Raw genomic sequence first — 14,142 nt, 5'->3', positions numbered from 1 at the left:
AGTGTGTAGAAGATGAAGTGTGTAGAACTAACTTGTAGTCTCCACTTACTAGTATAAATAGGGGTGCTTAGCACCATTTGTAATCATCCAAGAATCAAGAAAAACAAAGAGAGAAAATATTTGTAAGAGAGAGTTTCCAAAAACAAAATCTTTGTAGTAAACCCTTTCCTAAATATTAAGAGTCTTCTTCTTAAATTTTCTAGTTGTCTAATACCATCTTCATCTCATCGATATTGGATAATTTTCCCAACAAGTGGTATCAGAGAGAAAATATTTGTAAGAGAGAGTTTCCAAAAACAAAATCTTTGTAGTAAACCCTTTCCTAAATATTAAGAGTCTTCTTCTTAAATTTTCTAGTTGTCTAATACCATCTTCATCTCATCGATATTGGATAATTTTCCCAACAAGTGGTATCAGAGAGAAAATATTTGTAAGAGAGAGTTTCCAAAAACAAAATCTTTGTAGTAAACCCTTTCCTAAATATTAAGAGTCTTCTTCTTAAATTTTCTAGTTGTCTAATACCATCTTCATCTCATCGATATTGGATAATTTTCCCAACAAGTGGTATCAGAGAGAAAATATTTGTAAGAGAGAGTTTCCAAAAACAAAATCTTTGTAGTAAACCCTTTCCTAAATATTAAGAGTCTTCTTCTTAAATTTTCTAGTTGTCTAATACCATCTTCATCTCATCGATATTGGATAATTTTCCCAACAAGTGGTATCAGAGAGAAAATATTTGTAAGAGAGAGTTTCCAAAAACAAAATCTTTGTAGTAAACCCTTTCCTAAATATTAAGAGTCTTCTTCTTAAATTTTCTAGTTGTCTAATACCATCTTCATCTCATCGATATTGGATAATTTTCCCAACAAGTGGTATCAGAGAGAAAATATTTGTAAGAGAGAGTTTCCAAAAACAAAATCTTTGTAGTAAACCCTTTCCTAAATATTAAGAGTCTTCTTCTTAAATTTTCTAGTTGTCTAATACCATCTTCATCTCATCGATATTGGATAATTTTCCCAACAGAAGTCTATAAGCATGTCAAAGTAGACGCTAGATATAAAGAGACCATGTGTTTCTTTATGTTATGAGATGATTATTGGGAACTGTGTATGTGTATGTGTTAAAGAAGATCATCTACGCCTATGAGAAGAAAGCATATTCTTGATCTTGTGCATACTGACGTATGCTCCATGTCCGAGAAATCCAATGGAGGGGCATCATATTTCGTCACCTTTATTGATGACCATTCAAGGAAGGTATGGGTATACCTTTTGAAGTCAAAAGATCAAGTTCTTGATGCTTTCAAGGAGTTTGTAGCCCAAGCAGAGCGAAGTACGGGTCAAAAACTCAAGTGTGTTCGATCTGACAATGGTGGAGAGTACCGAGGTCCCTTTGAAGCGTTTTGCAAAGCTCATGGAATCAGGATGGAGAAGACACCACCAAAGACGCCACAACTGAACGGGCTAGCTGAAAGAATGAATCGAACGATCACAGAAAGAGTTCGGTGCATGCTCTCTCACGCTAAACTACCCAAACCATTTTGGGGAGAAGCCATAAAGACTGCAGTGGACGTCATAAATCTTACACCATCAGTTCCTTTGGAAGGCGATGTCCCGGAGGAAGTTTGGTCGGGTAAGAAGGTCTCTTACAACCATTTGAAGGTGTTCGGTTGCAGAACGTTTGTCCATATACCTAAGGATGAACGAGCCAAGCTAGACTCTAAGACTAAAGAGTGCATTTATCTTGGATCACCAAAAGACGAATTCGGCTATCGGCTTTGGGATCCGGTTAACAGAAAAGTTATCCGGAGCAGAGATGTTGTTTTCTTCGAAGATCAAACAATCGAAGACATCAACAAATCAAAGAAACCAAAGCTAAGGGTTGTAAGGAATGAAGATTCTCATAAGCCTCAAGATCATGAACAAGTGATTGGAGATGATGGCGAAGGGGATCCAATCATGGATCCGAATGGTGATGAAGGTGAAGAAGAAGTTCAAGTGGAGCCAGAGGAAGAACATGAGCCAAGAAGGTCTGGAAGAGAGACAAGACCATCTGTAAGATATTATCGAGATGAGTACGTTAATCTTACAGATGAGGGGGAGCCTCAAAGCTATGAGGAGGCCATAGGAGACACCCATAAAGATAAGTGGGTTGAAGCTATGCAAGATGAAATGCAATCCTTGCATGATAATCACACTTATGAGCTGATGAAGCTACCAAAAGGAAAGAGAGCCTTGAAGAACAAGTGGGTGTATAGGTTGAAGTATGAAGATAGAAGCTCAAATCCAAGATACAAAGCTCGATTGGTTGTGAAAGGATTCAACCAAAAGAAAGGCATAGATTTTGAAGAAATATTCTCTCCAGTGGTGAAGATGTCCTCTATCCGAGTGGTTCTTGGTCTAGCAGCAGTTCTAGACTTGGAGATTGAACAACTCGATGTCAAGACGGCCTTTCTACATGGTGAACTCGAGGAGGAGATCTATATGGAGCAACCTGAAGGATTCAAGGTTCCAGGAAAAGAAGACTTGGTGTGCCGATTAAAGAAGAGTCTTTACGGTCTCAAGCAAGCCCCAAGACAATGGTATAAGAAGTTTGACTCCTTCATGGTGGATCACAACTTCAAGAAAACCAAGAACGATCATTGCGTTTTTATAAAGAGGTACGAAAGCGGCGACTTTCTCATATTATTACTCTATGTTGACGATATGTTGATTGTGGGCCAAGATCGCAACAAAATAGCCGCATTGAAGAATGACCTAGGAGAGTCCTTTGCAATGAAAGATTTGGGGCAAGCGAGACAGATTCTTGGAATGAAAATCACTCGGGATAGACCAAAGAAGCTTTTGTGGTTATCCCAAGAACGATATGTTGAAAGGGTGTTGGAGAGATTCAACATGAATAAGGCAAAGCCAGTGAACACTCCACTTGGTGGACATTTCAAGTTATGTTCGGAGCAAAGTCCAACAAGTGAGAAAGAGAAAGAAGAAATGAAGACTACCCCATATGCATCAGCAGTGGGCAGTCTCATGTATGCTATGGTGTGCACCAGACCGGACATTGCCTATGCAGTAGGAGTTGTGAGTCGCTTTCTAGCGAATCCAGGAAAGGAGCATTGGAAAGCAGTTAAGTGGATCCTACGCTATCTACGAGGCACAACGAAGAAGTGTCTATGTTTTGGCAATGGAAAATTGGAGCTGAACGGTTACACCGATGCAGATTGGGCTGGTGATAAAGATTCAAGGAAATCAACATCAGGATTTGTGACTACCTTTGCAGGGGGAGCTGTTTCCTGGCAATCGAAATTACAAAAGTGTGTTGCCTTATCCACAACGGAAGCGGAGTACATCGCAGCAACGGAAGCATGCAAGGAGATGCTATGGATGAAGAACTTCTTGCTTGAGTTGAGAGTAAAGCAAGACAAGTACAACATGCTATGTGACAACCAAAGTGCTATTCACTTAGCAAAGAATCCAACGTTTCACTCTCGCTCAAAGCACATTGATATCCGACATCACTGGATCCGAGAAGTTCTGGAAGAGAAGCTCATACATCTCACAAAGGTACACACCGACGAAAATTGGTCAGACTTTATGACCAAAGTATTACCGATCAAGAAGTTTGAAGATTGCTGCAAAGGCACAGGCATGGCGACTGTTTCGGGCTAAATCGGGAAGGGGGAGATTTGTTGGATTTCCCTCCTTAAGCCCAAAACTAATCAAATCATAATCAAGCCTTAGTCCAAGAAGAAGAAACATCTAGAGAAAAGTGGAGAAGTATAGAAGAAGAATTGTGTAGAAGAAGAGAGAAAGTTATGGAGTTAGATATTTTGAAATAAATAATAATTTAGAGAAATCTAGAACTTGTTGGAGTGTGCTCCTTCACTTGTATAAATAGGGGTGCTTAGCACCATTTGTAATCATCCAAGAATCAAGAAAAACAAAGAGAGAAAATATTTGTAAGAGAGAGTTTCCAAAAACAAAATCTTTGTAGTAAACCCTTTCCTAAATATTAAGAGTCTTCTTCTTAAATTTTCTAGTTGTCTAATACCATCTTCATCTCATCGATATTGGATAATTTTCCCAACAAAAAATAGGATTACGAGCTGGCAAAAACGTTGCATAGACAAGGCTCATTTTTCAAAGAGGATTTAGCAAAGAAAGAAAAGTTTAGCGAGGAAGGGTATGGCTCGGTTCGACGAGTTTACATAATGGGTAAAGAAGACAAAGCTATTCCGTGCGATTTTATTCGTTGGATGATTGATAATTTCAACGTATCAAAAGTGTACGAGATCGACGGTGGAGATCACATGGTGATGCTCTCCAAACCCCAACAACTCTTCGAGTGTCTCTCTACTATCGCCTTCGATTCGAATTAATAAAAATAAACATGAGTTGTAATGAAATAAACTGTGGACTAATGTGTAATCTATATCATCATCTTTTTCTTTACTAGAACATGAAGTTGCATCGTCATGTTAGCATAGATAATAACAGTAAGTAATGCACTTAGTTATGGTTAATTGATTGCTTTATTAATTTGAAGCTATAAACCAACAGAAGAAAAAGCTAAAAGTGATGTTAATAATTGTACGAAGCCTTACTCAGATATGGGTCTACCGAAGATTCACGAGAAGAGTCTCAAACAGTGATTGTGTAGGACATCGAGGCAGGTGAGACAAAATTGATTTATCAACTTTGACAGTGTGTTGTTCCATTCAAATCAAATCTAGTTCAAGCTTTTTCCAGAATGAAATTATAAATTTGATTCAATACATAGGGGTTTAGATAAACAAAAGGTTAACAAATCTTTTTTTTTTTTAGCTCAAAAGGATTTTGTCAGTAAAATAAAAGCTGAAAAAGCTGATGAATTAAATTGTGAACATGCAAACGTTAAGGAAACAAGAAGACAGACTTTAATATTAATTGAATTTAACAAAACCAAAGTGTTGAAAGAAATGAATGACGCAAGTAAGTAGTTACATACATCTCTATCTCTCTGCAAATGCAATTATCAGTGACGACATCAGCGATTTTGTTTTTTTTCTTCTTCTTCAAAATAATCACAGACCTTTTTGATTATTTACAAATTGAGCCGTACATATACAAAGAACACCTCTAGTCTCAATTATACAAAATCAAATTTAAACTTAAAATAAAGGAGAGACCTAACCCCAAGATGATGGTTTCAAGGGTTGTAAAAGTGTCCATTGCAGTGGCATTTCCATCCCATGGGCTTGTAGTTAGAGTACTGGTCTAGTACGGTGGTTAGGGAGGAAGGAGGCCGTACGAAACCGCCGGAGAACGGGTCAACTCGGGTGAAACGGGAGCGGCTCGGGAGAGTGGGGACTTGAGTAGGCATACAAGGATGGCAGCCGTTGCAGCTGTTGTGGCAGCTCGGTGGTGTAGAACCTAATCTTGCTTTATCTTCGACCAAAGCCACCTAATAATCAAATAACTTTTAAATCAATCAAAAATGAAAGATTAGGAAAAAAAAAAGAGACATTGAGTGAAAGATTTGATTACTTGGGGAGAATTGGGAGGCTGGACAGGTTGAAGAAAGGATGAGACGTGTGGAGTGATGAAAACGAGGAAGAAGAGGAGGAGAAGGGTAGAATTGTAAGTAGTGAACATGTTGATCTTCGAGTTTAGTAGCCTATCACCAACCATAGATGAGAAACTTTCATGTGCGTCTAGTGAAATTTCAAGAGTTTAGAAGCTAAACAGAGAGAGTGAAATTTCAAGAGTTTAGAAGCTAAACAGAGAGAGTGAAATTTCAAGAGTTTAGAAGCTAAACAGAGAGAGTGAAATTTCAAGAGTTTAGAAGCTAAACAGAGAGAGTGAAATTTCAAGAAATTTTGAAAAGCAAAACAGAGAGAAGAAGCTTTTGGACCAGTTGTTTTAAAATGAGTGAGATGGAGAAATCTTTTAAGGTGAGAGGAAGGGGTAAAATGGTAAAAGTGAGAGGGAAGGGTGAAAGGAACAAGACGGAGTGGGGGAGACAGAATAGGAGGATACATATCAGAGGAGAGAGTCTCAGAAACTAGCCTTCTTTCTATGCGTCACTTCAATCTCTACTACTCTCTTTTCATTTTATTTGTCATCTCCTTTGCCATTGTTCACTAGTTTTGGAACAAAAACATTCACTGTTAATTTTATTGATTGATTGACGATGACTTCACATTTTCGGTTTGGCTATATCAGTGCTAAACCGGGTTCAATGAGTTTAATCACGAAATCCTTGTGTTGAAAATTGGGTCAATAACTATTGTTAGCCAAAGTCAAGCTAATATGTTTGTTAGTTGTAAAAGTCAATGTTTCACTCTATTTTTCAAAAACATAGTCAACTGTTTCAATTAATGTTCTGTCATCACTATTGAGCTTCTAAAAGAAGCTTTCCATTCACTTGCATTCCTATATGAACGAACCACATTTAAAAGTAAGTGTTTTAGGACATTTGCTGAATTTGCATTCGTTTGTGTTGTATCACCACATCAATGTGGAAGAGGACCATAATAATCGACCAGCATCCCTTGAATGTCGAATTAATATGCGTAGGGGCATCTCTAGAAGTCATTAATTGTTTCATGGTTCCACACTCATTACTAACGCTAGCTTCAGAGCATTTTCAATGCAATACTCAATTTTTTTTTTCAAAATAGAGTAAAAGTTAAAATGAAATAAAAATGTTCAACCCTACTCAATTTCTCATGAACAAACAAAAAATAGATTACTCCATTTATGGAATAAATTATATTATAGAGTGAGATTTAGAGTTGGTTTAGGAACAGTTTTCGCTCTATTTTCATTTTTGAGATTTGGAACATTTACGGAGTACCCAGTAATAATCCAAATGTTGAGTGGACCTTTCAACGGTTAAAAAAACGAGTGTTAATAACTTTTCACGGGTAAGTATCTATTTTACTGACACATCAAATAGAGGTTTCCTTTATCATCACAACAAAATAGTAAGCAAATAGGAGAATCGAGGTTCCTTTTATCATCAGAGAAAATAGTAAGCAAATAAGGAAATTACTGAGTAGCAAATAGTAGTAAAGAACCACAGTTTGACTGAGATTTGATTTTTCACTCAAAAGGTGAAAGAGGTAAAAGTTTCCAAAGATCATCAATAAATGAAGAAGAGAAGAAGGATGCCACATTTTTATCATTTTTGACTGCTTTCATTTAATTACTTTCAACAATCTTATGTTATCATTAAATGTTGTATAGTCTATGCGTGTCTCTTTCTGCTGCTTTCCAACAAGTTTAGAAGTATCGTTTTCTCCTCCTTTGTACTGTCCATATTTTATTTGTATGTGTAGTACTTTCAATTTCAGAAAATTAGTTCTTCCCACGATATATTTGTTTCGAATAAAAAGTACTAGTAAGTAACCACCATAATGGCGACTTCTTACAAATAAGCAAAAGTTTCGATCGACATGATAATAATAAAAGGAATAGAATACGGAATGGTCCATGAACAATTGATGATATTTAACTACTGTTCAGTTACAATTTATGGTGGCATCGACTACTCGACTTTTCTATGGCTTCTTGAAAATACAGCTCAGAACTTTTGTGCATCTAATAAGAGTATGGTTTGAACTTTGAAGTAAACGTACATATAGAAAACAAGAGAAGTAAATGCACGTATTAAATCAAACGAAGCCAAGTTTTTTTTTTCTCTCAGGAAGAACAGGGAATATTATTACATAAGCCACCTGAAATTTGGAATATCTTTTCATTTTCTTTTAAATCATTTTTATAATAAAATCGAAAATTGGGAAAATTACAAGACACGAAATAAAGGCTGTGAAATTACGTTCCGTGGTAACGCGTTCTGTGACTATCTTTTTCCACATTACCTGATTTGTCGCATTCTCTTTAAAATAAATATTTATGTTAAAATATACAGATAAATTGAAGCCACAAAAAGAGATTATATGAGATGGGAAAAATTATGTAGAAAAACGACGGCCGACAAAAAAAATGTAGAAAGACGACGTGATTGTCAAAACAAAAAAAACCAGAAAAAATTGCAAGATGCAAGTCTGCAACTACAAGAGTCCAGGGCTTTTGTCTCCCTCCGATAGTTGATACTTAGAAAAGATCCTACGGCCCAAGAATGTTTGGTCACAAGCTGAAGCCTATTCACGTCTCGGCAAAGGATACAATGAAAAGGTTACTACTACTACTCTTCCTCGATTTTAATTCCCGGTTTAATCCGGTAAACAACCTTAACAAATTCCCGGTTTTATAACTGCTACATGTTCTTTTACCGGTGAGCAGCTCGGTATGCATCCTCGTCCGAAATAACCGCCGGTATGTTCCATGTTCCCAGCGAAGGGCCAGAAACTTTCCCCCCTAAACTTTTTCACCGAGTCAATAAGTCAACAGAAATGGAGTTTTTGATGATATAATTGTATTATTGATACCTTCTTTAGTAGCTTCTTCACATCTCCTTTGGTAATTTGAAGACAAATGTGGATCCAGGGATTTCATGATCTCTTCATACTTCTCTTCAGCTGCTGATATCCGCTTGGCCTGTAAGAAACAATGAAAACTGTAAAAATGTTTTCAGAGAAACGTCGATTGAATGATTGTCGTGTTAACGCTTCTTTACCAGCTCAGTGGGTGCATTTGATGGGCCAAAGATTCCCACAAACATTCGTAATACATTGAAACTGTTCTCCAGCACGTCGTCCTACAAGAAAAGCATATCAGTGGAGATCTCGATGTGACACAGCTATTCTCTGAGTGTAGCTAACCTCATAGTCGAACCTGCAAAAATACAATTCAAAATGCACTCAAGACCCTGAAAGACTCAACAAACTTAGTATATATGGAAGATGGAAAAATGTTTCAAAAGAAAGCGTACAGATCATCAGCTACTTCAACCAGGAACTCTGAAACTGACAAGAACTCCATGTGCAACTCATTCACCTTTTCCGCAGTTTCCAAAGAAAGAAAACATAAATCAAATACAAACTGAATATGACTTCTCATCAAGAAATGACAAGGCACATGATGAATGTACTACTCACCTCTACTCCTCTCAACTTGTATAGCAGAAGATTCAACACCCGGTAATCAAAAGACTTCAAATGAATTGCTCTCATCACATCTTCGACACAGATCTATAAAGATATATATAGATCAAACGGTGAGCAAATCTATAGCATACATAAACAGCCACTTATTTGAAGGAAGTAACCTGAACCAGTTACCTTATTTTTGTTCGAAAGAGCATGACAAAGCTTTCTTTCTAACGCCCAATACTCTTTGCCCGACTCAAACTCTTGTTGTATTCTAACCAATGACATAGTTAATATCTGTTAAGTTCTGCTATATTGTTTGTCCCTTTGCTGATAAATACAATAAGGAAAATTATAAAGTTATCTCAAGGAAATACCTTTGCGTCAAAAGGCCCTCACGTTCAAGCACATCTCCGAGCGGCTTCAATGGATCAGTTTCAAACAAAACCCGTGATCCAGCATTCCATCCATGGCTTGAACACTGCATCTCAATTCTCAAACCATTAGGCTCTACACTAATTTGGTGATTCCCACACTCCAAAATATTAGAGATGGCATCTTACATTGACTCGGGATTCACAAGCTGATTCGCGGACAATCTTCTCATTAAGAGCATCCATCTAGGGAAACAGAAAGACTTCAAAATTTCTTAGAACCGGGTTAGGTGCAACTTCACTGAACAAAAATATACAGTTATTACCTGATATATGTAACTCTCAGTGAATGAAAGGACGGGTAAATATCTAAATATTGACTGTGGTTCGCTAACTTCCAAGTGATGGAACATGAAGTAAGACCTGGACTGCAACACGATATGGACTATCACTAAGACTAACACATTTTCAAAAATCAAGAGAGAGATACACTTGCATAAGTCATAAGAGAAGTTTTTTCTCCCTCTATCTTTCTCTACTTGATTATGCTTGTGTATGAGTAAAGAACTTACGAAATCCTCAAGTGTAGAGTTTGCTCTCTTCATTGCATCAACCCCGACCATTGCCACGTCTTCTTGAGCTTTCTGTGCCGCGTAAGGATCAACATTATCCATGACACTCCTCTTTTGAGACTCTACTACATAGAAATTAAACTATTAACCGCCATTCACATAATAACTGAAAAGACTAAAGCAAACCGAAGATTCAGAGAATATATATACGCTTTAAAGTAACTCAAACAAACACATCTTCGAAGCAGAGGCAATTTCAAGTGAGCTGAAACAAAAACAACAGAAACATAGATAACTACAAAGGGAACTGATTATAAGAACCTGAACTTGTGTTAAGTGGTTTGGAATCATCGCCTCGCTGAATCGACCTCGATATCTCATCGAGGAAACGTCCAGATACCTACGCAGTAAAACAAAACGCTTCGAAAGAGGAATAATCAAAAATGGTATCAAGCTTTTGCTTACTTTCGGTATGAAATCAGAGACCAAGACGAGTTTCGATTCAACATCTAGGTCGCCGCATGGTTGTACCTTAGAACGAAGAATGATATCAGATTTCAAAATTCTCCGGGAAAAAATTCGAAAAACCATTCAACTTTCTCACTTACCAGGAAAAGAACGAGATCGGAAATGAACCGAGAAGAAGAAGAAGAAGATTCATGATCGGAAGTTAGTAAACCGCGAGAAGAGACGGCTGATACAACACTCTGCAACTTCTCCAATCGCCTTAGCTCTTCCATCGTCGTCTCCCCCAAATCAGAAGAATAACAAAAAAAAGTATGACGTGGACATTTTGTTTGCCATGTCAGCAATACAGCGTAAAACGACGTCGTCGAGTAATGGGCCTCAGGACCGTGAAGGCGAGTTTCAATATTCCTTTGATTCGGCCCTCTTTTGATTTAATTAGTAAACAGCATCGCACCGAAAAACATGCGCCTGACACATAGAGAAAAAAAGTATCCACAACAACCAACGATCGTTTGACACGTAAGCATCGTCAACGAGTTACACAAGACTTCACCGCACGAGATCACTCCGTATAAAACTTCACCTTCGTTTAGTTGAATACTTCACACCCTTTGCTGAGAAAGAAGACGGTGAAAGATGTCGAGCGGAGGATACGGAGACCCGTCGCAGAAGATTGACTACGTCTTCAAGCTAGTCCTGATCGGAGACTCCGGAGTCGGGAAATCGCAGATACTCTCTCGTTACGCGAGAAACGAGTTCAGCTTGGACTCCAAAGCCACCATCGGCGTCGAGTTCCAAACTCGAACACTCGTGATGGACCATAAGAGCGTCAAGGCTCAGATCTGGGACACCGCGGGCCAAGAACGGTAAAATCTCTACGCCCTTTCCTTTCAGATCTCGTGTTCGATCTGCGTGCGAAACTTTTCTAATTTTGTTTCCGAGATTTGAATTGAAAACGACGTCGTCGTAATTTGCTCAAAATCAAGTTGCATCTGATTGTAAACAAGTTTTTTTGGTTGAATATAATTTCACAATTCATTTTTTTTTTAAAGTGAAGAAAACGACGTCGTGACGCAGGTATAGAGCGGTGACGAGTGCTTACTACAGAGGAGCGGTTGGGGCGATGCTTGTTTACGACGTGACGCGGCGTCAGACGTTCGATCACATCCCGCGGTGGCTGGAGGAGCTGAGAGGCCACGCGGACAAGAACATTGTGATAATACTCGTCGGGAACAAGTCCGATCTCGAGGATCAGCGTGCGATCTCGACGGAAGATGCTAAAGAGTTCGCGGAGACGGAAGGGCTTTTCTTCTTGGAGACTTCGGCTCTGAACGCGGTCAACGTGGAGACGGCTTTCTCGACTGTTTTGACTGAGATTTTTAATATTGTGAACAAGAAGAATCTTGTTGCTGGGGAAGGGAATGGCGATCCGGGGTCTCTTGCTGGTAAGAAGATTGACATTGTTCCGGGGCCTGCTCAGGTGGTTCCGACCAAGAGTGGCATGTGCTGTAACTCGTAGAAACCGAATTGAATTTGTCAGTGTTTACTTTTGTATTGTTACTTCCCGTAATGGCCTTTTTGTTCGAGGTTTCTATTACAAGTGTTTGATTGAGTTTTGAGTTTGGTTTTGAAACAACACTCGAGTCATTATGAAGAAACAGTTTCAAGAACTAAAACGCAATATAGCAAACAAGTTCAAAACTTTTATATCGTAATAGAATTGAAAAGTTAACACAGAGCAGAAACCCAAAAACAAAGAGACGTTCACAATGGTGTTTTCATGTCTTTGGAGAAACAAACTAGAGAGAAAGAAATCTCTTAATTTAAGCAGCAACAGGCTTAGCGGCAGCAGAAGAGAGTCTAGACCTCTTCTTGGCCAAACTCTCGCTACGGCGATCACGCTGCTCCTTGAGTCTGGAGGCAAGAAGCTTCTGGTAGTCAGCTGCATCAGCGTTAGCCTTGGCGATTCTCTTCTTCTTGTCGGCGATTCTAGCTCTCTTCCTCTGAAGAGTCAAAGGAGTAACAAGCCTCTGGATCTTAGGGGCTTTGCTCACTTCCTTACCTGTTAACAACCCCAAAATAAGTTATTCTTAAAACTCTCAAGATAGTGGTTTTGATTCTCTCATACCTTTCTTGTTGGTGAATTTGCGGCGGTAAGTGTTGACATACTTCCTCACATCATCATCCTTGGTGAGGTTAAACAGTTTACGGATCTTAGAAGCTCTCTTGGGTCCCCTCATTCTTGGCTTCTCAGTATCGGTAAGCCCGGGGAGATCCTTCTCACCCTTCTTGACAATGACAAGGTTAAGAACAGAGAGATCTTGGCTGACAATGCAACCACGGACAGACTTTCTTCTCCTCTCTCCAGTCCTCCTTCCGTGTCCTCTGAAGCAAGGAGTACCTAATTCACACAAACAAGATTTTACATAAATACAGACAGAGAAAAACTGATGAACTTGTACATAATGTTATTAGATTAGGAGTCAAGTACCTCGGTGAAGCAAAAGGCGGACACGACCGGGGGTGAGAACTCCCTGTTTCATTGGGAAACCTTGTTTGTCACATCCTCCCATGATCTTGAAGATGTACCCCTTGAATTCCTACACATAGATTATACAGCTTGAATAACCATTTCTAAGAGCACAAAGCCAAAATAAACAATCAGCGAGTAGTAGAAATATTCACCTCGCCCAAAGCATCTCCGCTAACTTCCTGAGAGAGCCTCTTGTCGTAGAAAGCACGGCTGCACCATAAAACAAAAGTCAAACTCAAATCATCTTGTCTTAAAAAAGAACGACTAAGATCAGTCATGTTGTGTATGTCGAATTCAAAACTAGCTAATAAAAAACCGTAGAAACATCAGATTCCAATATTTGCAGCAGGTATGAACTGATTCTACCGGTAAAACAATAACTGTAATAATTCTAGGTTTGTGTCCGAAAAGGAGATGTTCAACATTGTAGACTCAATTAGCCAAACGTAAACAAAACAAGAACTAATCCCAAACCTAGTATGTAAGAAAATAAAGGCAATGTGATTTAAATGAAAGATCTTACAGCTTCTGGTCGTCATCGATCTCAAGCTTCTTCTGGCAACCAGTTGTGGGATTCGCGACGTTGAACTGCGATACAAACAAAACCGAATGAACAAGCGAACTAATACAGATAACTGAGCAAAAGAGAGTGTGTGAGGAGGAAATGATGAGCTAACCTTCATCTTCTCCGATAGAAACTGTCACTACAACAGCCTGCGAGAGAGGATTAGAGATATATAACTCGCGGCGCAGTTCAGCAGTGAAGCTAGGGTTTTGTGCGGGTGAGTAAATAGCCAACTTTATACTACAAACAGATCGGTATCATAAGCCCAAATATATGGGCCTTTTCATAAATATCCAGAGAAGAACTTATTTTTTTGGGCCTTTAGGCCTAAATTATTCTCTCTCTACTATCTTTTTTATTAAATTAAGTTTCAAAAGTTTACTATATCCACTATCGGAACATTTAAAAAGTAGAAAAGTAGCTTCCTGTGGTCCCCAAACAATAAGGTATGAAAAATTGTGTCAGGTCCAAAGTATTACCCTTGTAGCAATAGACCTCAGAAAATAGCCTACTTACCCTAAAGTTCTTAATTTTACTGAGCTGATTAGGCCAGATTTATTACCTTTTAATTAAAGTAGATTTATTTTAAAAATAATTAA

At 38.5% G+C, this 14,142-nt stretch overlaps 5 protein-coding genes across 7 annotated transcripts in view; 2 read left to right on the top strand and 3 right to left on the bottom strand.

Moving 5' to 3' along the window:
- Positions 1–4,456, top strand: part of LOC106312968 (alpha-hydroxynitrile lyase) — a 9,082-nt gene extending 4,626 nt beyond the window's left edge. The window contains exon 3 of the mRNA XM_013750679.1: positions 4,094–4,456. Within this exon, the coding sequence (XP_013606133.1) occupies positions 4,094–4,375 (282 nt within the window). The 3' untranslated portion in view covers positions 4,376–4,456. The remainder of the gene's footprint in view (positions 1–4,093) is intronic.
- Positions 4,457–5,007: 551 nt separating this feature from the next.
- LOC106316585 (EPIDERMAL PATTERNING FACTOR-like protein 1) lies at positions 5,008–6,005 on the bottom strand. Its single transcript, XM_013754475.1, has 3 exons — positions 5,806–6,005; positions 5,523–5,697; positions 5,008–5,439 (listed from the first exon to the last, which is right to left on the bottom strand). The coding sequence occupies exons 2-3, from the start codon at positions 5,664–5,666 to the stop codon at positions 5,185–5,187; spliced, it is 399 nt and encodes a 132-aa protein (XP_013609929.1). The 5' UTR covers positions 5,667–5,697; positions 5,806–6,005; the 3' UTR covers positions 5,008–5,184.
- Positions 6,006–8,123: 2,118 nt separating this feature from the next.
- Positions 8,124–10,797, bottom strand: LOC106315649. Of its 3 annotated transcripts, none has more exons than XM_013753444.1 (14): positions 10,586–10,797; positions 10,443–10,508; positions 10,299–10,377; positions 9,978–10,102; positions 9,732–9,833; positions 9,595–9,651; positions 9,409–9,512; positions 9,224–9,305; positions 9,041–9,133; positions 8,875–8,939; positions 8,765–8,777; positions 8,620–8,700; positions 8,432–8,540; positions 8,124–8,360 (listed from the first exon to the last, which is right to left on the bottom strand). In XM_013753444.1, exons 1-14 carry the CDS (start codon positions 10,715–10,717, stop codon positions 8,272–8,274), a joined length of 1,197 nt encoding a protein of 398 aa, XP_013608898.1. In that variant the 5' UTR covers positions 10,718–10,797; the 3' UTR covers positions 8,124–8,271. The 3 variants fall into 3 exon arrangements, with proteins under 3 accessions (XP_013608898.1, XP_013608900.1, XP_013608901.1); XM_013753446.1 differs by having other exon boundaries at positions 9,978–10,099; XM_013753447.1 differs by having other exon boundaries at positions 8,285–8,365.
- A 245-nt stretch (positions 10,798–11,042) lies between these two features.
- Positions 11,043–12,083, top strand: LOC106318871 (ras-related protein RABA4a-like). The gene is made up of 2 exons (XM_013757024.1): positions 11,043–11,311; positions 11,523–12,083. Exons 1-2 carry the CDS (start codon positions 11,082–11,084, stop codon positions 11,962–11,964), a joined length of 672 nt encoding a protein of 223 aa, XP_013612478.1. The 5' UTR covers positions 11,043–11,081; the 3' UTR covers positions 11,965–12,083.
- Positions 12,084–12,128: 45 nt separating this feature from the next.
- Positions 12,129–13,753, bottom strand: LOC106318870 (40S ribosomal protein S6-2). Its single transcript, XM_013757022.1, has 6 exons — positions 13,656–13,753; positions 13,502–13,566; positions 13,131–13,188; positions 12,937–13,045; positions 12,574–12,846; positions 12,129–12,507 (listed from the first exon to the last, which is right to left on the bottom strand). The coding sequence occupies exons 1-6, from the start codon at positions 13,659–13,661 to the stop codon at positions 12,269–12,271; spliced, it is 750 nt and encodes a 249-aa protein (XP_013612476.1). The 5' UTR covers positions 13,662–13,753; the 3' UTR covers positions 12,129–12,268.
- Between the last annotated feature and the right edge of the window lie 389 nt (positions 13,754–14,142).

Source organism: Brassica oleracea, chromosome C9 (assembly GCF_000695525.1).
Source record: "Brassica oleracea var. oleracea cultivar TO1000 chromosome C9, BOL, whole genome shotgun sequence".
Classification (NCBI taxonomy): Eukaryota; Viridiplantae; Streptophyta; class Magnoliopsida; order Brassicales; family Brassicaceae; genus Brassica; species Brassica oleracea.
Note: the sequence above shows the minus strand (reverse complement) of the source record. Positions and strands in the feature narration are given on the sequence as shown.

Coding starts and splice junctions, on each gene's coding strand:
- LOC106316585 (XM_013754475.1), bottom strand. CDS start 5,666: ATGGTTGGTGATAGGCTACTAAACTCGAAGATCAACATGTTCACTACT. Junction 5,440..5,522: donor AGCCTCCCAATTCTCCCCAA/GTAATCAAATCT, acceptor TTTGATTATTAG/GTGGCTTTGGTCGAAGATAA.
- LOC106315649 (XM_013753444.1), bottom strand. CDS start 10,717: ATGGAAGAGCTAAGGCGATTGGAGAAGTTGCAGAGTGTTGTATCAGCC. Junction 10,378..10,442: donor TCTCTGATTTCATACCGAAA/GTAAGCAAAAGC, acceptor TTTACTGCGTAG/GTATCTGGACGTTTCCTCGA. Junction 10,103..10,298: donor ACCACTTAACACAAGTTCAG/GTTCTTATAATC, acceptor ATTTCTATGTAG/TAGAGTCTCAAAAGAGGAGT.
- LOC106318871 (XM_013757024.1), top strand. CDS start 11,082: ATGTCGAGCGGAGGATACGGAGACCCGTCGCAGAAGATTGACTACGTC. Junction 11,312..11,522: donor GACACCGCGGGCCAAGAACG/GTAAAATCTCTA, acceptor GTCGTGACGCAG/GTATAGAGCGGTGACGAGTG.
- LOC106318870 (XM_013757022.1), bottom strand. Junction 13,046..13,130: donor GCGGAGATGCTTTGGGCGAG/GTGAATATTTCT, acceptor ATCTATGTGTAG/GAATTCAAGGGGTACATCTT. Junction 12,847..12,936: donor CCGCCTTTTGCTTCACCGAG/GTACTTGACTCC, acceptor TGTGTGAATTAG/GTACTCCTTGCTTCAGAGGA.